The sequence below is a fragment of the Cornus florida genome, unplaced genomic scaffold (genome assembly GCF_030987335.1).
Source record: "Cornus florida cultivar Cherokee Brave unplaced genomic scaffold, ASM3098733v1 CherokeeBrave_3.0.0_Hap2_Chr11, whole genome shotgun sequence".
NCBI classification, from domain to species: Eukaryota; Viridiplantae; Streptophyta; class Magnoliopsida; order Cornales; family Cornaceae; genus Cornus; species Cornus florida.
This window is the reverse complement of record NW_026775581.1, coordinates 49,268,469-49,293,246: the sequence shown is the minus strand read 5'-3', so window position 1 is coordinate 49,293,246 and position 24,778 is coordinate 49,268,469. Positions and strand designations below refer to the sequence as shown.

Genomic DNA, 24,778 nt, shown 5'->3' with positions numbered 1-24,778 from the left:
GGTCAAATTCAAAATCTTAAGGAAAAAGTTCGTTAAGAAGCATTTTTACTAGGATTAATTTTGAAAACAGGTTGGGAGGTGAAGATGGTTTGGTTTAGACTTGGTCAGCTTTCGGTAAATTTTTGGTTGAGTCCACTTGCAGGTTTGTTATGAAATTGGGTTTAGTTTCGGGCAATTGTTCAAGAGTCCTTTTAAGTCTATTGTTCCGGGGTCAATATCATCTCTGGCTTGTTATCAAAAAAAAAAAAAAAAAAAAAAAATCATCATCTCTAGCAAATACATTACGGAGTATAAGTCTAAATTTCATAATATTAGAGTAAATTTCATAATATTAGTTGTTCAACTCGAGGGGATAAGATATTTTAGTTATTCAAACAAATGATGTAATGACCAGGCTTTTAAAAAGCACCGTCAGAAAGATTCAAATCCAAAAACGACGGGCATTGGTCGTCGGTTAACGTCACCCCCGCGTGTGTAATTCACGTCTTTCCGTCCAACGCCTGCTAACACGCGTGGGTAGAGCAGGCGAGGGCAAAAAAGTAACTTCATCATAATTCAGAAAGAAGCAGGGGGACACTTTCCACCGAAGTAACTGCTCTTTACACACTGCCAGCGCACACATCATTTCACATCGAATTCCCCTACGCCGCCAGCTCACCGTCAGCCCTCTCATCTCTAAATATCAAGCGTCTGTTTTACTCATAAATCAAGATTGATCTCAATCAGTCGGTCAGATTAAAGACCTCTCACCTCATACCACGAGGTTGCTCTCTTCTAATACATTCCCCTCTCTCTGTAGGTATCTTTTTCCTATCAGTGTTCAGTAGAGAGCACAGAGGGTGCGTGTGTGGGGATGGAGAGCCCCATTGCATTCCCTTAATTTGCAAGTTCAGTCATTGTGCATTTGTTTTCTCTCTCTATATCCCTCTCCTCTACACACTTTCTATAATATATTCAATGTGTATTTTGTGTATTTTCTTCGGTTGGTCTGAACATGTGTAGTGCTTTGTACTTTCAGGAACGGTGGATTTAGGGTTTGGAGGGATTGCATTTTCTCAGGTAAGATTGATCCGATCCCCCCTCTTCTGTTATTTTCTGTTGATCTATTCCTACATTTTTCTTTTATATTTGTTGTAGCATTTAACAGATCCTGGTCGGTTATAGGGATTCTATAATGATCTTATATCTATTTGCTTCTGCATTTTGCTTGAATTTTATGTGTGTGTGTGTGTTGAGATCAATTAGTTGAATTTGCAGTATTTGTCGCACTATGCGTGACCACAAATTCATTAAGTGGACGTATATTGGGGTTAGTGGTTGAATTGGTGTTTTATTGGAGGTGTTCAGTGGATTCAACACATGTTTTAATGGGGATCTGTTCTTGTCTCATGCTTAATTGTTACTGTCAACACATAATGTCTGTGCTAAAAATATTTGGAGACATGGACTCTTTTTATATCTCTGTCTTCAATCACCAATCTTCCCTTGTATGCTGAAAATCCTTGGCAGGTTGACAATCATGGATTCATTTTGACATTCTATTCAAACTCCACAATTACAAAATTCTTAAGGACTTTGCCAACGCATAATGTCTTTACATGATAGATTTGCGAGAACCTTCAAAAATCTAGCCTGTGTTCCTCAAGTTGATCTTGTTGTCAATTTGCATGAAGAACGAGTAATGGCAGTTTCTACCATCATATATTCAAAAGACTAAAGGCTTGTGCTCATTACTCATAAGGGTTTGTGGTAGTATGAGTGTGGTTGTTGCCTATGAGGGAGTTACAGAAAAAATGAGAGGTGCGAGTTGTGCAACACATAATCACATTGGAGAAAGTAAATTAAAGTAATTAATGCTGTTGTTGTGCTTCTGTCTTGCATAGTGGATTGGTTAGTGTTAAAAATGAATAGCCCTAAGGGCTGCATCACTTTTGTTATAAAATCTTTTTTTCATACTCAATACAATGGTGGAGGCTCCTCTATGTAGGAGAATAAATGATGATAATGGAAAGAGATAGAAATTATGAAACAATATCAATACTAGAGGATTATCCTCCATTGATTCCTCTAGCAATGATAAAATCTTCAATAATAGGAAAGAGCATCAATACTAGAAGATTTTATTCCACTGATTCATCCAGTAAATCTTCAACACTCCCTCTCAAGTTGGAGCATGAATAGCTTGAATGCCCAACTTGCCATTGAGATGACGAGTAGTAGCAAGTGCAAATGATGAAGAGGTGTAACAAGATGACTGCAATAAAAATGGATCCAGAGATCTGGGACGAGTAGTAGTAGCCTCATTGATGAAGAGGTGTAAGAAGACGACCTCAATAAAAATGGATCCGAAGATCCAAGAAGAGAACTAAAAATGGCTCTGATGAAAAGAGAGAAAATAATATAGAACCTTGTCTGCTGTGATACCATGTTAAAAATGAATAGAGAAACAAAGTACGAAGAAGACAAGGAAAGAATATACGTGGTTCAGCTACTAGGGCTGAACCACAGCACACAAAGCCAGGGCTACATCACTGTTGTTATAAACTCTCTTTGTCATGCTCAATACAATGGTGGAGGCTCCTCTGTATAGGAGAAAAAATGATGATGATGGAAAGAGATAGAAAATAGGAAACAATATCAATATCTCCACTAATTCCTCTAGTAACGGTAGAATCTTCAATAATAGGAAAGAGCATCAATACTGGAGGATTTTCCTCCACTGATTCATTCAGTAAATCTTCAACACTCCCGCTTAAGTTGGAGCACGAATGGCATGAATGTCCAACTTGCCATTGAGATGACAAGTAGCGGCAATTGCAAATGTTGAAGAGGTGTAACAAGATGACCTCAATAAAAATGGATCCAGAGATCCGGGATGAGTAGCTGCAGCCTCAATTGATGAAGAGGTGTAAGAAGACGGCCTCAATAAAAATGGTTCCGTAGATCAAAGAAGAGAACCAAAAATGGGTCTGATGAAAAGAGAGAAAATAATACAGAACGTTGTTTGCTTTGATACCATGTTAAAAATGCACAGAGAAACAAAGTATGAAGAACACAAGGCAAGAATATATGTGGTTCGGGCTGAACCACGACACACAAAGCCCCAAGGGCTACATCACTTTTGTTATAAGCTCTCTTTTTCATACTCAATACAATGGTGGAGGCTCCTCTATATAGGAGAAGAAATGATGATAATGGAAAGAGATAGAAAATTGGAAACAATATCAATACTAGAGGATTATTCTCCACTGATTCCTCTAGTAACAGTAAAATCTTCAATAATAGGAAAGAGCATCAATAATGGAGGATTTTCCACCACCGATTCATCCAGTAAATCTTCAACAGTTAGCATATGGACTAGATCTCGTGGTTTTTCGTAGTTAGGTTCTTACATTAAAATTTGTCTTCATTTTTATTTTTGTTTGGTCAATTGCATGATTGGTTGATGATTGAATGATTAATTACGATTAAAATTAGATAATTAGTAACAAAATATAACACATTTTTCAAAAAGGAGACATATTCCTTTAGGTCATTGACATTCCATTTATTTATTTTGTTAATGGGTAAGATTTCATTAAAAGTGCTCAAAAGGGGGGCGCGCCATGAGCAGTATAAAAGGATCTACATTCTACATATTTGGTTGACCCCTGCTCACGGTTTTCCTATATTCTTTTGGGTCTTTGACATTTCACCATGCTTATCTTGAATAGCGTGGGAACCTTTGCCTACTTTTCACCACATCCGGGCACCAAAGCGACTTCCATTGCCCATTATTCTAAAGCATGCAGAGTTGATGAAACACTATTATTTACTCGAAATCTATTAAGCTGAGTTTGGGAGCAATGGTTTGGTGTTTAGGAAGTTGAATTGAAGAAAATTTAGTTCAAACTTTATACTATTTTTTCTCCGTCCAATTCAAAGATGTTGATTCCATACTTCAAAATGCAATGCTATGATTCATGCTAATAAAGGCATGACAAAGGTTTGACATGGGTTGTTACTTACCTAATGCGACCCTCTTCCTTTCTCTAGTTCTTGGATCAGCTGTGTTAGGGTAGGACACTAAGTATGACACAAGTATAATAGCTTATTACTAGAATCAATATCACTTCTAGTAAATTCAGCGCAGATTGCCAATGGGATTCATAGTGATTCTTATTGTTGCACTCAATCATACGCCTCACGTATCAAGATTTGCGTTGAAGCGGGGAAAAATCAATTTAATAAGAATTCCTCATGAATGGTATTACATAATGCGTTGTTACCATAACCAGCTAAAACAAGAAAAGTAAATGGAAAGAGAAAAAAAGAAGGAAAAAGATAATCTCATTCATAGAAACACTAAAAATAGCCTTGGGCTGTTGATATGAATGCGGGTTAGATTGGTTTAATCTTTTCAGTCTTTTAACATGTCGTTCCTTTGGTATCTAGCTGGTTTTGTATCATATTTTCTACTTTACATGGTATCTTCAAGTTTTTCAATCTCCTTTTGTGTTTTAGATTATGTCTATATTTTTCAATATTTTTCATATCTCCACTTCAGATCACATATATTTGAACTGCAATCATATGAATTAATGCAGGGAGTGGGATCAGGTTGCTTTGTTTTTCAATTCTTGCCTCTTTGCAATGGGCAAATCACCAGGCAAATGGATCAAAACCCTTCTCCATGGGAAGAAACCATCCAAACCTAGTTTTTCTAAAGGAAGAGAGGTATTAGTGAACTTTGTACTGCATGTGCTACATGATTTTCCATACTCCTGGCGACAATATATATCACATCTGTTTAAAACTGAAATTTCTTTTGGAGAAGATACAACCTCAGATATTAGATTTTCTAATTTGTTTTACAAATTTTTTACCTGGTTAGCTACTAGAGGGCTTATATTCATTATTAATATTTTTCTACCAATAACAAATAATCAGCTGCCTTTGTAGAATTTAGCTTTCTACATTTTCATAGCCTCCTATGTTGGTACAGATTGGCAAGCATCTCATCGTCATACTTGCTTATGATGGAGAACCTTATGGTTTTGCTATATTTTACATTTGTCTATATCTTCAGCTACTAGAAAATTGTTCATTGAGCGGCTAAATTTCCAAATCTAGTTTTTCTAAAGGAAGAGAGGTATTAGTGAACTACGTACTGCATATGCTACATGATTTTCCATACTCCTGGAGACAATATATATCACATCTGTTTAAAACTGAAATTTCTTTTGGAGAAGATACAACCTCAGATATTAGATTTTCTAATTTGTTTTACAAATTTCTTACCTGGTTAGCTAATAGAGGGGCTTATGTTCATTATTAATATTTTTCTACGTCTCATCGTCATACTTGCTTATGATGGAGAACCTTATGGTTTTTCTATATAGTACATTCGACTATGTCTTCAGCTACTAGAAAATTGTTCATTGAACAGCTAAATTTTGGTTGGGTTGTGGCTTCAAAATGTGCTGAATTTAGTTAGATTGCGTATTTCTAATGGGCTTTTTGCCAATTGATACTCTATGGTTCATTAGTTTCAACATATATTTTTTTAAAGGAAAATATTATTTCCTATAAAGCTATTGCTTCAACTAAATCAGATTTGCATACATATCAGAAGTATTAGCATATGCAAGTTTTCATTGGTACTTGATTCTTCTGTGAAGAAACTAGGAAATGAGACAGTGGTGTTGGTTGCTGCTGAGGCACCAGAAGCTGATCAGGGTTTGAATCCTCCCATGGCTTCGGATTTAGCTATGAACACCATTGACGGAAATGAAGAGAAGTTGGAAGAAAACAGAACAACTGCAAATTTACCTTTTGAAGGGGAGATATTATTGTGGAATCAAGATGCAGATACACAAGAACAACTAGATGCTCTGGAAGATCCTGAAAGAATCAGAAAAGAGAGAGCTGCTACAACTGTTCAGGCTGCTTTTAGGGAATTTTTGGTAACTTTCTCTTACTCAAAGCAGTATTTTTGTTGTTGGACTACGGGTTTTGGATTTCAATTGCTTGGCTTGTTTCTTTGTGAAGTGGCAATTTAATGCTGCTGTGATAGTAAAAAAATGAATCACCATTTCTTGAGTCTCTGTACTATCAACAATTTTTATGCAAGGGCATCTCTGTTGTTCAGCATCTCTATGCATAAAACATATTTTGTGCTGAGAAATAAGGGATCATTATCCAAGGCTCTTATACATCAGGGTGTGCTAAGCCAAAAATAGATGGAGGGGGGCAAATAGTTGTCCAATTTAACTAACAATAATTGATTTTTAAATGATCGCAATTATAGTTTATAACACAACAATATCATTTATTTATTTAAGGGTAAAGTACACTGACCTCCCTTGAGGTTTGGATTAATTACACATGGGTGAAACTTTAAAGTTTCACTAACCCCCTTTGACGATTATGCCCACCATTTTAATTACTCCCCTCTCCTCTCTCCTCTCTCTTCTCTCTTTCTTCCCTTCTCCATTCTCTCTCCTCTCAACCACGTCTTTCACCACCGTCTCCACCACCACACCACCTCTCTCTTCTTCCCCATCTCTATTTTCTCTCTCTCCTACAGCCGTCTTCTGCATAAAAATCTCCATATAGATATATTGATGTATAGATATACAAGAAATATAAGAAAATCAGTGACTGCTTTAATGGGGAAGAGACTTCACTCATCCCTCCAGATCTCCGTCAAAGAGTTTCTGTCATCTGCACCAAAATTAGGGTTCAAATCTGCAAAATCCTCACTCAAAACCCTAATTCACAGCCTTGCCCCATCATTTCACCTCTCCTTTTCACTCACTCTCTCTCCACCATTCCAGTTCTCAATCCATCCCTTGCTTCAAACAATTATCCCAACTGACAAATGCCAATTCCGCCAAGTCTCCGAAACCACTGACGAAGTGGCTTCGGAGATCGTCACGAAATGCAAAGAACTGAGCCGATTTAAGTATTAATGATCACGAAGCTAAACTTGTTAATGATAGGCAATCTCTAATTCAAAGTCTTCAGATCTGGCACTCCAATGTGTTTCTTATCCAAGGAAGGCATTCTCGTGTTTGGATTTATTGCCGGCAGTTCAAGAATTGCATGGTAATTTGATTCTGTTCGAGTGTCACTACTTATGCAAAAACTGATTTTCTTTTCTGCGTGATAGGTTGTCACTAAAATGGGCAGATAACTTGATCCTAATGGGATTGGATAAATACTGATTCTTGTGTGCTATAATCCTCTCTTTCTAAGATTTTTTTAAAACCAGAATGGTACTTTTTTTTTCATCCTTTTTATATTTTATTAAAATTCTTAGGCAGGCTTATGACTTATAAGGTGATACAAGATTGTCTTTGGGAGATAGTTGACAAGTAGGATGTCAAAGGTCCAGGTTTGAAGGCTGAGTCATGTTGCTTTGATTTTTTGGGCTTCTTGAAAGATTGAAATAGAAGACTTTATAACGGTAAAGAGGGAGCTTTAAAAATGATGGTTTCATTTTGTTATCATGGTGGCTGTCGCGCCCAAATTTTTCCCACAACATCCTTGCATGGAGAATGTTGATGTAGATGATATGAATGAGGGTGTTACTGGGAAAAAAAGACTTTAAATGTGACAAAATGTGGACAGGGTCTAAGGAACATGGAGTCTCCACCTAACATCGAATTTTGGTATGCTAGGTGACCTAAAGTTTGTGATTTGAGTAGAATGAAATGGCCCTATATGATGACATGGTCCAACAAACTAGATTAATGGATTTAGATGTCAGATTTTACATGGGGAAGGTGTTAGGCACCACCCCATGTATCCATACTTATGCATGGTTCCAAGATATCATGTGAGTCTCTAAAGCTGTGTCTGTTTGATGGGGAGGATTGAAGAGGGATGGATGAGAGGAGGGATGGGAGAGTCTTGGCTTGTTTGGTTGGAGGGAAGGGAAGGGAGGGAGGAAGCAAAGAGGGATGAAACATCCCACCTAACCGCTCCTAACTGCTCATTTTTAATCCACCTAAAATTGGGTGGAAGAGAGGAAGGGAAGAAGCCATGATCAACTTATAAATTTGTATTACCTATTATAACCTTTATTTATTTACAAAATGACATATTTTATCCTTCATCAATTTTAACCCTAATACAATTCCCTCACATAAACAATATCGACGTTGTGAGTTTTGCCGAAGTTGCCGAAGCAAATCCAAGACATAGATCAAACTGAAGTCTTTTTAATTTCCTTTCTTGAAGCAGGATTTGAATTACTCATTCAACTTTATTTTGTTTGTTTTGGTACTAAACTTGGTTTCTTCATTCACATGAATAAATAAATTGGTCTCTTTTTTTTAAGGATGAATTAAATTTGGTTCTAAATTTGATTACATTGTTTTATTGTGTTGTAATTGTCATATGCATAATGTTAAAGTCTGTAATTTTCGTTATTTGGTTAATGAGGGTATATTAGTAGAAATATATAAAAACTCCAATTTCCTTCCTTCCAACCAAGCAAAAAAATTTGTCACTCATCAATCATTTCTCTTATCCTTTCCATTCAACCAAACAAAAAAGTGAGGGAGACACTTTCCGTTCTATAGTAGTAGTTCATCCATCCCTCCCCCTCTCCCTTCCATCCATTTTTCCATCCCTCCAACCAAACGGAGCATAAAAGTGTGTGTTTGTGTGTGTGTTAGTGCATTTAAAACTTTGTGAGGTTCTTTGTTGCTTTAGCCTCATTTGATATGAGATTAGACCTATTATAAAGACCCAATCCTTTGCCAATATGGCATAATGCATGTAGAGTAGTCGTAGGATGTAACTCCAAATTTCATAATAAGTATAGCAACCTTTAGCTTACTAACATTACACTTTTTGATCTTCTATGCAATTGGTACTCTGAATTTCATATTTGGATCACCTTCCAATTAATTGCATAAAACTCTCTTCATGAAAGAATCTGTTACACAATTATGTAAATTCATGCAAAGGTCACATCATATTGATAAATGCATAAGATGGCTAAATATGCATATTATTTACTGTTTTCTTTTATTTTTTCGGAGTAAAATAGTGTTTTCATTTGTTTTGAAATGATAATGTAGTAAAAGGAACATTATAAGAGTTTTATAGAAAATTCAAGATTGTATATTAAACTTGAATAATTGTCATATGTATATCCAACTAAAACTGTCAGACAAATTTCTTGGACCCACCCATGTTTGGGTATTGTGTGCTCGAAACGGGTATTTCACGAATTTTTGAAGAGTACATGTGACATAGTTGATTACTGAGGGCCTTGACACAGGTGCATTAAGGGTGGTCTGGCGGATGCATGTGTCCCAAGTGCCAAGTGGAAGCCTCCTGCATTTAGGCAACTTCTCGTTAGTGCTTAAATGTTTTCCAAATGCAGTCTATAGGCTGGATAGTAGCCTCCTTTGGCTTACTGTACTGACAAAAGTATCTATATTTATAGCTTTATACAATTTATAGATTTTTAAGCAGCAGTGCTGGTGTTTTGTTGTTGCATCAATTGTCTGGCTTTGATTGTTTGTCTCCATTACATTGATCGACGTCTGACTATTAAAAATGTTTCTTATGTATGCTCCAGTTTCTTTCTTCTCCTTTTATGAACAATTTGGTGGCTTTTACTTGAAAGTATATTAGTGCTGATGCAAGTAATCTATATGAAGGCTCGTCGAGCGTTTCGGGCCCTCAAAGGCATAATAAGGTTGCAGGCGCTTGTTCGCGGGCACTTGGTGAGGAGGCAAGCTGTTTCTACTCTACACTGTATGTTGGGAATTGTGAAGTTACAGGCCCTTGCTCGTGGTAGAAAAATAAGGCATTCTGATATCGGCCTTGAAGTGCAAAGAAAGTGCATTCTAATGGAGCCTATGGTAACCTCTTGAAGTACATTTTTAGTAGTCCATTACTAGCCATTTTTATCATAAAATCTGTCAGCAAAGAAAGTGCATTCATGATCATTGGAAAATCCTCTATAGTTACGCTCTTTGGTTGGACATCTGGCTCATCTAAACGGGTGAATATATGCATGTTCATGATCTGTATGGATGAAATTGTTTATATATAAGAATTAAAATAATTGGATGATTCAAACCATCAAACTTGTTAAATTTATGGAACTTTTTCCTTTTGTTTTTTCATCATCTTAATTTCTTAGATTGGATGTGTTATATGTATCTAGTTCCGATTATGTATTTAGAGTTACAACTCTGCTCGTGACAATTATGCAAGATGATCAATAAGTTTTCAGTGTACATTATTTTGAACAAATTTGGTGTAGTATCCTTTTACATTGTAAGCAAAGGCTTGAGATTATGAGCTCCAATTCTTTTTTCAGCATCCCATGAGAAAAAAATAAATAAGTTCAACGTGTTCTTTTATTTTGACTTTCAATTTATCAATTACTCAATCTCCATTTTTAAACCTTACATGCTAGCTGGGTGCCACTTGTATAGTGCCATTAACAATCCAAGGAGTTCTTAAACTCCTGACCTCGCTCAAATCCGGTCTTGTAGCACCTACTCTGTATTTTAATTATTTATCTGGATTGTAGTCTATGGGGTGCAAAAGTGAAAAATGCTTCCTAGCCTTGCATTGCAAAGAGAGGCCTCGTTGCTCTTTGATGGACGTCTTATCTACTAAACAAATGGAAGCACACACCTGCTTCTTATTTATTTACTATTTTGAAGCATGTCTCCACTCTATATTTTTTTTCCAATAAGCCAAAAAGGCCACAGATGTTCACTCTATGTTTATCTCTTTCTTTTTGGGTTGGAGGAGGAATTAGATAAACATACTGAAAAGTGGTAATGCTTCACCTTGTTGGTCCTAAATCTAGAAAATTTGGGGTAGGGTTGCATTGGGCAGGTAGCAGACAAAAAAATTGGTCAAGCTTTACTGATCCTCAGATATTAGGAGTTTTGTTGAGTTTATACCTTGCATTGCTTTCTTTTGAGTACAGAGTTATAATTACAAAATTTGTTGCATGTTTCAGTTCTAGCTTGTAATATTTATACACATCTTTGCATCAGGAAAGCAAGCTTGTGGATCCTGTTGCAGTCAGTACATCTGCACAGATAGCAAAGCTGTCAGAAAATGCTCTTATTTGTAAGGTAAGTTCTGCATCATATCATGTCCGAAGATATAGTCATGGAAGTTCTTTTATTTTGAACCAGTCACGGATTGGGCTACTATATGAGTAGATCATATAATTAAAAGATGTTTGTATTATGCTCTAATGATGTTATGTAATGGCTACCACATGCAATTAGTCCTTTCAATGAATTATTTAACATACGAGGAAAAGTGCTTGATGGAGTTTGTTCTGCCACGTAAGAATCATTGATTGATTATGCGCTCTGGTGATACCTTCTTTTTTTACCTTTTAAGTTCAAAACGTAAATGGTTAATTTTGTATCGATCGTCTTAGAAAGTATTCTGGGCTTCCTATTATTCTCTTATGAGGATTTTTGGACATTTGTGGTAGTCCAAAACCATCATGGCTTGACATCTCATGGGTTAGTAATTGTGGCATCCTAATTAGGATTTAATGAACTTATTTCTTGTCTGATTTCCAGAGATGATATCTCCGTATGATGCACAGCTTCATAAAGGCCTTAGTGTTGGTTCCTGTTATTAATTGGGTGTTATTAGAAATGGACTGGAGATAGACCTACCTTTTGGCATTATTTGCGTGAAGTGCACGCCCTTACACTCGAACATGTGTTCTTGTGCTTTGTGACATGGGCTTTTTCAACTGCACCAAGCAATTGTCAACTTATAAAATTAATAAGTTAGCCTTTAATTTTGTTGCAGCACCTAAAAATTTGGATCAGGGAAGTTTAACCGTCCCAATAGCATTTTATTGACAGCAACGTGTGCAAATTACAATTATGTTTTATTCCATTTGATCGCTGCTCTTCCTTTTCAACCCCTTGCTTTAATATCGGGCATGTGACTACCTGGTTTTTCTCTTTAGCTTATTGCTTCATCACCTACTGTGATGCCCCTGCAAATCCAATATGATTCAGCAGAACCAAATTCACTCTTGAACTGGCTAGAGTGCTGGTCAGCATCCCTCTTCTGGAAACCAGTTCCCCAACCAAAGAAAGTTACTGGCTCAAAATCCCAGAAGCAGCATAACTCTCAAACTGTAAGCACTGAAAAAGGAAGGATGAAGCATAGCATCCCGAGGATCCCTGCTACGAACAATGACAATGTATCAACACAATCAACCACTGAATTTGTGAAATCAAGGCGCACCCTGAGGAAAGTCTCAAGCCATCCAGATTCAGTGCAGGAACATCCACACAATGAGCTTGAGAAGGCTAAACGTAATCTAAGGAGGGTTCACACCCCTGTAATGGAGGGCAATGTTCAGGCTGAAGAAGACAGTAAGAAGTCAAAGGACAACAAGGATAAGGCTTTGAGCTCTTCAGGTCAAGTTGTTTCAGACCAGTGCTTGAGTGGTTCTGCTGAGAAGATGGAAATAGAGACAACTGTGGTCGTGCCCAAATCACCCGATTTAGAAACAAAAACGGAATTGCCAATAATGAATGAGGCGAGTGGTTTGCTGTGTGATGATCAAACTGCAGTTCGATCAGAGCCGCTAGAAAACAGAGTAGAATACGAGACTGTTCCTGAGACAGATGGCGGTTTAAACTCCAGGGAAGATTTTACTGACAATGAGAACCAGAAATACAGCAGAAAAACTTCTGTTTCAGCAAAGCAAGAACGTTCAGACAATGGGGTACGGAGCAGGTCAATGGTGCCAAGTTATATGGCAGCAACCAAATCCGCAAAGGCAAAACTGAGAGGGCAAGGCTCCCCAATGCTCAGTCAAGATGAGGCTGAGAAGCATAATATCAGGCGTCATTCTCTCTCCTCTTCAATTAACGGCAAAAAGAATTCACCATCACCAAGGGTACAAAGACCAGTTCAAGCAAGTGGAAAAGGGGGAAATGTAAATGGTAAGAAATGACATATTTCATCAGAAATTTTAATTCTTTAATTCATGTGGACTGCAATAATGTTTTTCAAGTCCGAGTGTTACTTTTAGGTCGACTTTAGGCAATGACCAGCATTATTGGTCCCACCTATGCTGAATGCTGGGAGAAATAGACCAGATATAAACTAGTAACCTTTGGCATTGTTTGCTAAAGTATGTGCTCCGACACCACCATGAGTTCTCACACTTGAAGCACTTTTTAGGCAATAGTTTACATTGGAAATGGCTTGCTCTGTAACACACAAGTAATAGTCTCTCTCTCTCTCTCTCTCTCTCCATAACTTTCTGTTCTGTTGTTCCCAAATTAGAGTGCCAACGTTTCAACCTTGATAGGAAGCTCAGTCCAATTTGAACAGTTAGTCTGGTGGATTTCTGGTAGGGTAAGTTTCTTCAGAATCTAGAAATCTGGTCAACACTCGGTACATGAAATGGTCTATTCTATGCATTAAACCATTTTCTATGTTTAAATGCAACATCTCTCATTTTTTTTTTTTTAAATAGTAAAAAAGGCTAACCCAATGCATAGGACTTCCCCCATTGCGGGGATTAAAGAGGGTTAAATCTACACAACATAACCGTCTACATATGGATACGCTGTTTTTTGTTTCAAACCCGTGACTTCCAGGTCATAATGTATCAATCTTACCGATGCGCCAAGGCCTTCCTCCCATTTTTTAAAATAGCAACTTGTTGAAAACCTGTAAAAAGTTCCAGCCTCTTATGTAATGTTTGACAATTGCTTAATTGTTTACTTCTAATGATTATCTTTTCTTCGAATATTCTTTTGATTCCAGTGAAGTTGATCCAAGCAGAATGGCGACGATGATTTTGAGACCGAGATTCGTTGTTGAAAAGGAGAATAAATCCATCATTGCTATCCAGTTTGCCTTTGTGGTGTGTGATAATATTGTTTAAACTGAAACTTGTACTTGTGATGATACGTGTGTGGTGCTCCAAGAGCCATTCCTGGTTTTCCAATTGTATTTGAGGTGTTTCTAAAGTGAGTGTGTATATCATAGGCTTCGGCATTGCCCTAAACTGCAAATTGAATTAGTTCCACAGTTGGTTGTTGCTAACATGACTTGAGGCTTTTTGTGCAATCTATATGTATATAAAATACATTTGCCCTTCTTATTAAGTTGTTGAACTTGTTGACATGAATTATTATGCAAGTTGATTGATTATTGAGATTATATTGTGTGATTGGATTTCTCCTTTATTTGGACAAATAACGCAGCAGTTTATTACTGATAACAGCTACATAAAACTGAAGTTGGAACTTCCCAAATGTTCTGAATTCCCAGGATGTGGGGCATTACACATGGCTTGGTAAAGCGCCCAGCTCCCCGAACAGGTGTGTCTGTGTTCAAGTCAAAAAAAAAAAAAAAAAAAAAATAATAATAATAATAATCCAAGGCTGTGATTGTATTGTTCCTGAGCCTGTGACTCCATAGAATTACAGAATTACAATACTAGAAGAAATTTCATGTAAATAAAAGAGAATGTATAGATTTGAGATTGAGTTTTCCCAAGGTAAATATTGTGTTGTCTTAAGGTGAATATGATGTTTTAGTGAATCACTAATTGTACACACCTGTAAAAATTAAGCAAAAATACAAAAAACAAAACAAAAAAAAAAATAAATTTGGTGGCATGAGTACCAAAAATATAAGTTGTAATACTTTGAAGATCTTGAGACTTTCAACTTAGCCCTTTTAGCAAAGTTGGCACGACAGTTACGAGTGGAAGACGAGTCACTGATGAACAATTACTGGTATATTACAATATGAACAATTACCGGTGTACTACAATCTTAAAACAGAAAGGAATTGTGAATCAAGAAACTTGTAAAATGTGTAGTTTCTCAGCAGAGATGGTGGATCATATGTTATGCAAATGCTCGATTAGCTCAGACAATTTGGAAGATGTGTTCAATATGAATCGACTTCTGTGTACAGTCAAGATGATTTGGTGTACAATCAAATAGCTATTAAGGACAGATTTTTATCTTTAATTTGATGAATGGACGAATGTGCAACTCCTGTAGCTTTTGCAGGCGCTCATATATCTTTAAGAATTTGCTGCACCGATTTGATTAGGATCAATTAAGAATTTGCTGCACCGATTTGATTAGGATCAATCACGATTCCACGAGCTGGTCCTGTTTGATCTCGGCCATTCTTTTGGGAAGTGTCGGTTGAAGAACCCGTTGGTTGAACGTGAGGTGGTATTGGAGTTTCAGGTGAGTGGCCGGAAATGCAGAGTGCACCAGAATCATCCTGGTCCCAGTATACTTCTACCATAATCCCACTCGGATTCTCTTCAGATTCTGTTCCCGGGATACTGACAAACCTTGTGCCCACCGGTATCTGCATTATCGTTTAAGGAAAAGAGAACATCATTAGGGAATGATTGTCAATTCATTTGTTTGTAAAGTAGCTTACTATGCAACAGAAGTTGTGCAAATCGGTGACATTCTTACTTGTACTGAAGCTCCCGATGTTAACGTCAGAGTTGCCAATCTTCCCTCAGCCAAAGCACTTTCTAGCTCCGCCTGCTTCACAATATTCAAGAAAACTTCTTCGAGAGTTGTCAGACCGAGTTGGATATCTGATATATTGAATTCTCTCTCTCTACCTTGGAGCTCTGCAAAGAAGTTCTGACACGAAGAATCCACAACCAAAAGAGGACAAGTAAGAAAAAAGAAAAATAAAACACTGATCTTTATGAATAATACTGTATTACTTGTGATGTCAAAACATATTCCACAACTGAATGGATTTTTGTTGCAAGTAAATACTGTGACATGAAGAAAATAAGCAAGATAAATATAAATAATTTTTTTAGAATTAATACCATATTAATTAGGAATCAGAGTCAACCAATCAAAATAAATACATATGCACACACACACACACACACATATATATATATTCAGAAGTCGGTGTCAAACACTATAAAAAGGAGTGGTGGAATACATGCAGAAACCAGCATCTCTATTGACACCTCCACCCCCATCCTCCACCTTCCCTTTCCCACAAGAAATAACATAAAATAAACTCAATAAAACAGAAAAAAGAAATAACCTCCATTTTGCAGAGGAAATCTAATGATGCAGAATCAAAAGCAGCAAACAACGGTATTGAGTTTGTGGGAAAAGAGTAATTGATCTACTTTTCTCCATATCACATGGTTAAGTCGAACTGATTTTCCCACAAGTGTTGACTTACAGAATGAAAATTTTATTTAGTGCACGGTTATAATATAATCATTGGATGAACTTAATGTAGTAGAGTTCTGAAATGCGTTCTATGGTGGTCCACCATTGTATGAGATGTAAAACTAAATAAGTTCACCACATTTTTGGTGAAGATGCTAGTACGTTTTACCTTCCTAAACTAATGTCACTTCCACGATCTGTAGTTTAATTAATTTAAAGCTTCGGTCAAGACAAACCAAGAAGAATTTTAACAGTTTAAAGAAGTCGAGGTGTTTTACCGTCAACAGCCCCTCCTTATCATGGGGTATAACAAAGGTCAGGAAAGACTTGTTCTCCTCTTTTGGCACCACATCCAAACGCTGTCAAAATAATCCCCATGTCAAACGCAAGCATTTGAAGCTTAAAGAACATAATTTAAACAAATTCTGTCAAGCAACATACGGTCTTAAAGAACTGTTTCACAGCCTCATGCCGTGTTGTAGTAAAGGTATCTCCTCCTGCGGGAGTTCCGTTAGTGCTCCTGGAGAAGCTTAGGTTGGTGATAAAACCAGGTCCAAACCGTGACTTCAACCTAATTGAGGTTCCAATGCAGCGAAGTCTTCCCTTTGCCATGATTCCTATACGGTCACTTAAAATGTCAGCTTCTTCCATCGAGTGTGTAGTTAAGACAATGGCACGCCCTTTCTTTGACTCCTCGATTATGTCCCAAACGTGCCTCCGAGTAATTGGATCCATCCCCGTAGTCTGCAGGATATAGGAAACTTTGTGTGTCACCAGATGAAGTAAATGAATGCAAATTAGTGAACCAAGTTTTCTAATATGCATACCGGTTCATCCAAAATGACTAACTTTGGATCACCAATGAGGGCTATTGCAACACTGAGGCGGCGTTTCATTCCTCCACTATAGCTACCAGCTCTCATTTTGGCTGCCTTGATGAGTCTCACTTCTGTTAATGATTTCTCTGCAACCTGAGTCGTCAAGTTCAACTCCGATTGAGTGAGCTCATCCAGCATGATAGTAATATCTTTATTGCTTTAAAATCTACAGAGAGAATTACGGAAGAAGACCTAAAAAACCAAGAAGCTTGAAAACCAGTTTTAGATTTGTGTAGCACTCACCGATTTAATTGAAGCAGGGGGCAGTCCTTTAATACTGGCAAAGAGGTGGAGGTGCTCTAGACCAGACAATGCATTCCAAAGGGTATCAAACTATGAAATATAAAACTTAGCGTCTTCTTTTGCGAATGTTAAGTTGCTAAACTGGACAATTAAATATATTTATGTTCTTGGAAAACCAAAGAAGTTACCTGAGGACAAACTCCTATCATTTTACGAATGCTCGACACCCCAACAGAGCTTCGAATGGAATGTCCATATATTAATGCTGTAAAAGAGACAATTCATGGTACAGTTAGATTCCACCTACCTGTATCCTAACAAATTACAATATGATGAATAGGAATACATGGAAAAAAAGCTATTACCATCTCCACCCGTCACTGGTGTAATTCCAGTCAAGCAATTAATAGAAGTAGTTTTTCCAGCTCCATTTGATCCAAGAAGACAAAAAAGTTGATCCTTCGCGAAGTTCACCCATAATCCCTGAAAGTAACATCCAGCTTATATGGTTATGTATGTCTTCTTTTTCTTGTGTTTTAGCATGAGGTTCCTGAAAGTGATTGTAAACCGGAGAAAAAAAAAAGAAAAGAAAAAATTGTAAAAATGAAAAACAAATAAATCTAAAGGGAAAAAAACTTCCCTCCCTCAACCTGTAGTATGCCATCAAGCAAAAAATGGAGGAACATGTCAAACTTAGGGATGGGGATCGGAGATCCTTTATGGGGACTAACACGGGGCCACAGAAGGGCCTACATCTCTATTTAGGTCTAAATGCTACGGTATGGTTTTTATGATCAGAGCATCATCTGGCCCCTTAGACCTGACAAAAAACGAGTATTACTTTTCCTGTTATGTTTTTTTGGATGAAATCCCAAGCACAACAAATATTGGGTAATTAGGGAAAAGGTAATCTATAACACAAACAGCAGGCCTGGAACCACTATCTAGGTTGAAAGATTACAACGTAGCACTTATTTGGACCAGGGATTCCTTTTGCCTCCATAACCTCATCTAAATCATACTGGGTACTTTACCTTAATAGCTTGGTAAGGTGAAGTCTTGTTGCACTTGCAGCAACCAATCTTCAATGTTCCAGGAAATGTTTTTACAAGTCCGTGTATTTGAACTGCAATGTTTGGATCAACTACACCATCCTTTGCTTGCTGTTTCACAATGTTTTCCTCTTCAAGAACATCCTCGTCTTCTGGAGTTAAATCTTCCACTGGGGGAACTGACCCAGTGCAACTACAAATGCCTCCCTCTGAAACATGACAGAAAATAAAGGTTAGCCACCAATACTAGCTAATCAAGAGGTCTAGGTAGAACAAAGTGCAACTTTAAATTCAATTACCTTCCACCTTGTTTCCATCTTTTCCTGTCCAGTACCCGGGGTTCAATAAGTAGAATAATGATTTTCTCACACCATATGGGTTTGGCATGATATTGTCAAAGTAGATAGCCAAAAAGAACCAGAGAAAAAAAGTTGATACGAGCCATATATATACATCGTTCTGTCAAAATCAATGCAACCATTTAAATCTATTAGAGATAAAATCAATAAAAAAAATAAAATTAGAGAGATAGTATAAGAACCAAATTGTCAAATATTCGTTTTCAAGCTGCTAAGTGTGAACATACAATTGTCATCTCACACCCTATATTCTTTGTTCCACACTCTGCTCTTTTACTCCAGCTGATTCCATTATCTTTGGGACTGGATGTTGCACTAGAAAGCAATTGAAGGGCTTGTGCAAAAGGATTAGGTGGGAAAATTGACCATATGATGAAATAGTTACTAGAAAATTTACCATTGTAGGGAAATCCAAATGATGTAACAAGCTGCAAAAACAAAAAGAGATCTTTTTTGGTTCAAATGAGAGAATGGTAAAGAAGCAAAAAGTCAGTAATTTCTGTTCCAGAATCTTGAAGGAAGCAACTTACTTGAGTCAGAAAACCAACAATAAATATAGAGTAACCCACAGTTGTCGATGAAGATGACTTGCTAATGAAGGCTGATAGCATGAAGGCAAAACCAACCTACCATCAAAAGGCAGGAAATATAGATCACCAGTCAAAATCACCAAATGAACTTTGCTTCATTAAGAATAGGTAATTGGACTATCTAGACATAAATGAGTTCCGTGAAAAATATAGAATGGTAACAAGAAACTTACCATATTGAATTGAAAAAGGAAGAACAAGAGGAAAACAACTGCAAAGCTGTTCTTCAAGAAAAAATCAAATTGAAACATCATTCCAAAGAGAACAGTGATAAGTGACGAAAGAAAAGTGATAATTCCTTCCCACGTGAGCCATGACAACCAATAGGCAGTATCATAAAGGCCCATCACAGTCATTGCCTGTTAAGCATGTGAATGAAGAGTATGAGAATTGTTCTGTGTAGGTCCAGGAATGTTAATTATTCTTTAAATATCAAACAAGGTAACTATTCAGTACCTGGCGAAGTTTGAGTTCTTTCTCTGCGATCAAAGAGCTAATTTGGAAGACAAAACCAAACATGGCAATTGCAAGGAAAAAGGTAGGTCCTACTGAACCCACTGCAGAGAAAATTTCAAATGCAGGGTGTGCGAATTCCTTTAGACTGACAACCCAGCTAAAGTTTGGATCTGAACATGAATGGAGTGACGGAAAGTGGTGCATTTAGTCAAGCTGAGTAATGTAGGTCAAAGAAATGTAATATTAAAGGATATAAAAAAGAAGAAAAGAAACTGGTATTTACTACCTCCAATCAAAGATCTAGCAATTTCACGCTCCGCAGCAATTTGAAGGGGAATTTGGAATTTGAATGTGGGATCCTCATAAAGCCCTCGCTTGGCAAGTGGAGTAGAATTAGTCTGAATACCGTAGCTTATTACAGTAGCATTTCTTTCAATAATATGAAGTGCTCCAGGGCAGCGCATAGGATTGTTGTAAAGCCACTCATCTACTTCACTGCTCAGTCTAAATGATTTAGTCTGCATAAATAGTGAATATAAAATTGTTCAACGATCTTAGTAGATAAGTCTTTTATGCAGCCTCATAGATTGAAAGGGGGAGCCTTCACACAAATAGCTGTTAGCTCAACCCCATGAATGTCTAGCAGAAATATTCCATCAAAATTTATATTTGATGTCTTATTGACTATATAGATAATATAGAATTTCCGTTTCTTTTCATGTTTTCCATCTTAGATCCCAAGGAATATACTGAGTTAACTGTTCTGAGGATGATTTCAAGACAAAGGCACCCTCTTAAAGGCTTTCTTCTTTTAGCAACCACTCTACTAGAAGCACCAATACAAGTACTTGTTCGTGTATGTGTGCGCAAAAAGTCATTTGATGTTGCAGAAATGCACTTAAAACCAATTGTCTTTTACTCCCACAAAGTATTCAATGAAATCAAGGATGAAAAGTAAATTGTTTAATAGCTTTTATCTTAGGTATTCTGGACTGATATTTAAGAAAACCTGTGAAGAAAATCCAATGTGTTGGTCAACCAAGTCAATCATTATCCTTCAAATAACACACCAATTTATTCTTTGATTAGTAAATAACACACCAATTTATGAAGATCTGGGTCACCAAATAATTGAACACACAGCAACTTGAACAATATCCTAAAGAATGAAATGACAGTGAAGGATAGCTACATCTTTTATTTTCCCTCCCCTGAATGCAAACAAAGGCAGATAGCAGTACTGTAAATTTTAAGGCATGATGGTTCTGAAGGTGGAGATTCTGGTCAGGGCCTCAACTCTCTGATTCACATTGGTTTCATATTCAGACTGAGGAAAACCATTTACACGGTTTAGTTGGTTGAAATGATACGGTATTGAAAGCTTCTATTTCAACAGGAAAACAGCTGATTATAGTGGTGAACCAGTTGCCTATTTTCAGGATGGAGAAATTGCCTCTGCAGCCTCATCAATATATATATATATATATATATATATATATATATATATTCATTGGGAACTTCTCAAATGGTTAGATTTTAGTTGTAGAAATAAAAAAACTTCCACAACTTCTGATGTCAAGGGTCGTGGTCCCCCGCAAGATAGATTCGAGTCTGAAACCCCCATATAAACCTTTGAGTCAAATGTGCCGCGCTTAAAATATTCTTAGCTTGATGTATTGGTTAAATTCTATTTGGAAATACTACAAATAGATTTAGAACCATATCTGGTTGGAAGAGTTTTGGAGTATCAAAGCTTTTGTTGGTAGGATTTAAAAGGGACCTTTTCCTACTCCCTTTTCTTCTTTATATTCATATTGAATAAGGCAAGGATGATGATGATGAGAGAAAGGCCTTGGGACCGTAACAGAAAAATTCCAAAGAGTTCAACAAGACAATGTGCCAAAAGGAAAAAACTATAAAAAATTACCTCTTTGTTGTAAACAATGGCAAAATCTTGCATCATATATAGGCATTATTGATTTACAGGGGATGTAGAGAGGGTGAATAGGTCCACATCAAACCATGATCGAATTTATCCTAATTTTGATTCTTGATTAATTTTAATCAATTCTGATAAACTAATTATTTAATAAATCATTGTGACCAAGGCCGTGCTTGTACTTCTATGAACTCTTCGCAAACAATAAACAAATTTTCAAACGAATTGTGATGGAAAGCCATCATGATGGATTATTTCAAGAGAATCAAAATAACTTAATCTTTTTCTCGAAAACTCTCCCAAAGTATTATCACCTAGTTCTTTCAATGTTTTCATGCCTAAGAATGATGGTATAGCCATTTAAAGTTTTTTGAGAGAGAATGATGGGCTTTGCAAACTAGAATCGTATTTAAAATTAGAACAGTGGCAATTTTCAATAATTGTGAGATTCTTGATCAATCTAAGCATTTCCTATCGAGTTAAAACTCTAAAGAGGAACTGCAACCAATTCAGCTGTCATTTAGGTCGTCTAGTCTTATCTAGAAAACTTATGACTGATTAAGACTATCGCATGATTGGTTGAGACTTCCATGTATAGCCCAGATCAAGCTACAATCTTAGTTTGATCGATCCAGCCTGTCCCAAATCTGAAAATACAATTATTTTTTTTCAAAGTGTTCTTCATTAGGTCTCCAAACATAATTATTAAAAACTAGAGAATTTCAGCCTTGCGAACACTACTTCTGAGCTCCCAAAAAATTTATTGGGTGACGTGAAAGTAGGTTTCTGTAGCCCTCCTACCTTCAAAAAAGATCGCTTTGCCTCAGGGCTCAGTCCACAATTATTTTTCATATCAAAATCCCTTAGTTTCCGAATTTTTGTTATCTAAACAGCTAAAGTGCGGGCCAAACTATAAATGATTAACTAAAATATATTTCTGTTGTCTTTTAGTCACTTGTCATTCGCTAAATAAAATTGTGTGATAAAAGAAGTTTGAAGCATCAACCAGATGAAGTGATGCAAGACTCAATGCTATCAATTTAATTTTTCTCACAATATGCTAGCACATGACACTCCTCACAAAGCTTATAGTTATGGAGCCTATCATACATCTATTAAATGAGTAAGCTCTCTGAGGTGCTGGTGAGGACCAATTATCCACGTGGAGATAGCAGAAAGTCACAACTGTGCAAGATGTTTCACCCACTAAAGTCCTACATAGAAATGATAATGTTAACCACTAATCCTAATTCCACGATTAAGGATGAAGAACCAAGTTATTGCTCATATGAGGTGTTATTTCAGGAACAAAACATTGTAATTATCTTGCTTATGGCGAGTTGAAAGAGTTCAGCTTCTAACTATGATGAAGATGATATAGCCTAAGAATCTACGGTGTCTGTATATACGCTGCGAAGTTACAAGGTCACAAGGATAAGTTATTGGAACCAATTGATGGGTTAACAGACATAATAGCTTCATTAGATGACAGTTTTACTGAGGGAACACTTCTTGACAGTAGATTTGAAGATTTCAAATCACGGTATTCCACAAAAGACAATAGCGAAGCAAAGCAAAATACAAGTAGCAATACATATCCTGGTAAAAATATGGGACAAGGCACTGGAAAAAGCATTATCACCAACTACTTAATGTTAGCAATGTGGTTCCATGTTCTCTCCTTGGCAAAGCCATATCATTGGCTAAATCCACAATTGACTCGAAAAAGGAAAAAGAAAGATAAGTAGGCTGGTACACTTCATTGAATAATCATTGAAGTTTTTTCAGATTAGATGGTTGTCCTCTGGGCTGCTCAGATTTTTAGGCAAGTGTACATGCAACATAACAATGTCCTAATTGATCTTGGAGGAACAATTTGTACAAAAGAGACTTGGTTAAATTAGGATTTTACAATTTCGGCTAAAACAAGTATTCTCTTAAACCTTGATTTGCAACACAGAGAGAAAACAAGACAAATTTTACTAACTTTTGCATCAAACTCTAACCAATCACCTCCAATTTCAGACTTGGAATAACATGAATTTTGCTAATCCAATTCCACCATTTCTAAAAGTAACTAAAATTTAGAAGAACTAAAAACAGAAGCTGTAATCAATAGAAACCTCCATCATCAAACTACACTAAATCAAATTCAAGATTTTAATTCTATAACAAAATTCAAAAAGAATCAAAATTTGAAATTGCAAAATTAGAAAGTATGATTATTACCTTGTGAGAAGGGATAGGTCTTCCAGGATTATTGGCCAAAATTCGAGTGATGATCTTTTCAATCCTGGAACTCGCATTGCCGCTCCAAACGAAGTCGAAACAGGGAAGCTTGACGTAGTGCTTGTCCTCGCATGGCGGAATCGTTGGAGAGACGAGAGGTTTGGGGTCGACGACGTTCTGGAAGGCGGTGGAGGACGCCAATCGAGAGTGGGTGGCTTTCTGGATGAGGACGATGAGGAAGATGAAGAAGAACGACGAGAAGAGTTGGACGAATGTGGAGCGCTTGTTTCGCCATGCGAGGAGGAGGTTCTTCGTGAACAGAGCTTTGAATTGTTGGAGAAGCACTGTCCAACCGCTCTGCAACTCCATTGCTCAATATTTCTCTCTCTATATAAACATTACATCTACATATCAATTAGATATACACATGTCTATATATATCAATTTACAAATATATACACGTTAGAGAGAGATTTAGTGCGAGAAACAAGTTATCTATTTAGATAGATATATAGATAACTTGTTTCTCGCACTAAATCTCTCTCTAACTTTGAGTTGTTTTGTCGCTGAAGATTGAAGTGTTTCATTGCTGGCTGATATACAGAATCGGAGCTGCTTTCATGGAAAATGACGGCTCAAGTGGGTAATAGAATTGTACTTGTCCATTTTTTATATTTTATTATTACTGTTGTTATTATTTTTATATAAATAACAACATGCCAAGTGGCTTAAAAACTAAAATAGAAAAATGAAAAAATGAAAAAAAAATAAGACAATGATTTGAATAAAATCAACAACCAAGACTGAGTTTT

At 36.7% G+C, this 24,778-nt stretch overlaps 2 protein-coding genes across 4 annotated transcripts; one reads left to right on the top strand and one right to left on the bottom strand.

Annotated features, from left to right (window-relative positions):
• Nucleotides 1-777: 777 nt before the first annotated feature.
• On the top strand, nt 778-14,193 carry LOC132281058 (protein IQ-DOMAIN 31-like). Of its 3 annotated transcripts, none has more exons than XM_059782794.1 (8): nt 778-795; nt 1,019-1,059; nt 4,587-4,716; nt 5,661-5,945; nt 9,663-9,866; nt 11,025-11,105; nt 11,972-12,962; nt 13,795-14,193. In XM_059782794.1, exons 3-8 carry the CDS (start codon nt 4,633-4,635, stop codon nt 13,824-13,826), a joined length of 1,677 nt encoding a protein of 558 aa, XP_059638777.1. In that variant the 5' UTR covers nt 778-795; nt 1,019-1,059; nt 4,587-4,632; the 3' UTR covers nt 13,827-14,193. The 3 variants fall into 3 exon arrangements, with proteins under 3 accessions (XP_059638777.1, XP_059638776.1, XP_059638778.1); XM_059782793.1 differs by lacking the exon at nt 778-795 and adding an exon at nt 807-887; XM_059782795.1 differs by lacking the exons at nt 778-795; nt 1,019-1,059; nt 4,587-4,716 and adding an exon at nt 5,091-5,131.
• Nucleotides 14,194-14,758: 565 nt separating this feature from the next.
• On the bottom strand, nt 14,759-24,416 carry LOC132281057 (ABC transporter A family member 2-like). Its single transcript, XM_059782792.1, has 16 exons — nt 23,967-24,416; nt 20,085-20,316; nt 19,799-19,968; nt 19,516-19,701; nt 19,283-19,378; nt 18,980-19,180; nt 18,693-18,852; nt 18,376-18,602; nt 17,707-17,824; nt 17,530-17,606; nt 17,342-17,431; nt 17,048-17,191; nt 16,662-16,964; nt 16,499-16,579; nt 15,483-15,659; nt 14,759-15,369 (listed from the first exon to the last, which is right to left on the bottom strand). The coding sequence occupies exons 1-16, from the start codon at nt 24,333-24,335 to the stop codon at nt 15,106-15,108; spliced, it is 2,895 nt and encodes a 964-aa protein (XP_059638775.1). The 5' UTR covers nt 24,336-24,416; the 3' UTR covers nt 14,759-15,105.
• Between the last annotated feature and the right edge of the window lie 362 nt (nt 24,417-24,778).

What these genes read in the sequence shown, in the direction of transcription:
- LOC132281057 (XM_059782792.1), bottom strand. Translation starts at nt 24,335, where the DNA reads ATGGAGTTGCAGAGCGGTTGGACAGTGCTTCTCCAACAATTCAAAGCT. An exon ending in CACCTTACCAAGCTATTAAG is followed by an intron (nt 17,825 to 18,375) that starts GTAAAGTACCCA and finishes TGTTACTTTCAG; the next exon opens with GGATTATGGGTGAACTTCGC. An exon ending in ACCAGTGACGGGTGGAGATG is followed by an intron (nt 17,607 to 17,706) that starts GTAATAGCTTTT and finishes TCTCTTTTACAG; the next exon opens with CATTAATATATGGACATTCC.
- LOC132281058 (XM_059782794.1), top strand. Translation starts at nt 4,633, where the DNA reads ATGGGCAAATCACCAGGCAAATGGATCAAAACCCTTCTCCATGGGAAG. An exon ending in GTTTTTCTAAAGGAAGAGAG is followed by an intron (nt 4,717 to 5,660) that starts GTATTAGTGAAC and finishes TCTTCTGTGAAG; the next exon opens with AAACTAGGAAATGAGACAGT. An exon ending in AAAATGCTCTTATTTGTAAG is followed by an intron (nt 11,106 to 11,971) that starts GTAAGTTCTGCA and finishes TTTTCTCTTTAG; the next exon opens with CTTATTGCTTCATCACCTAC.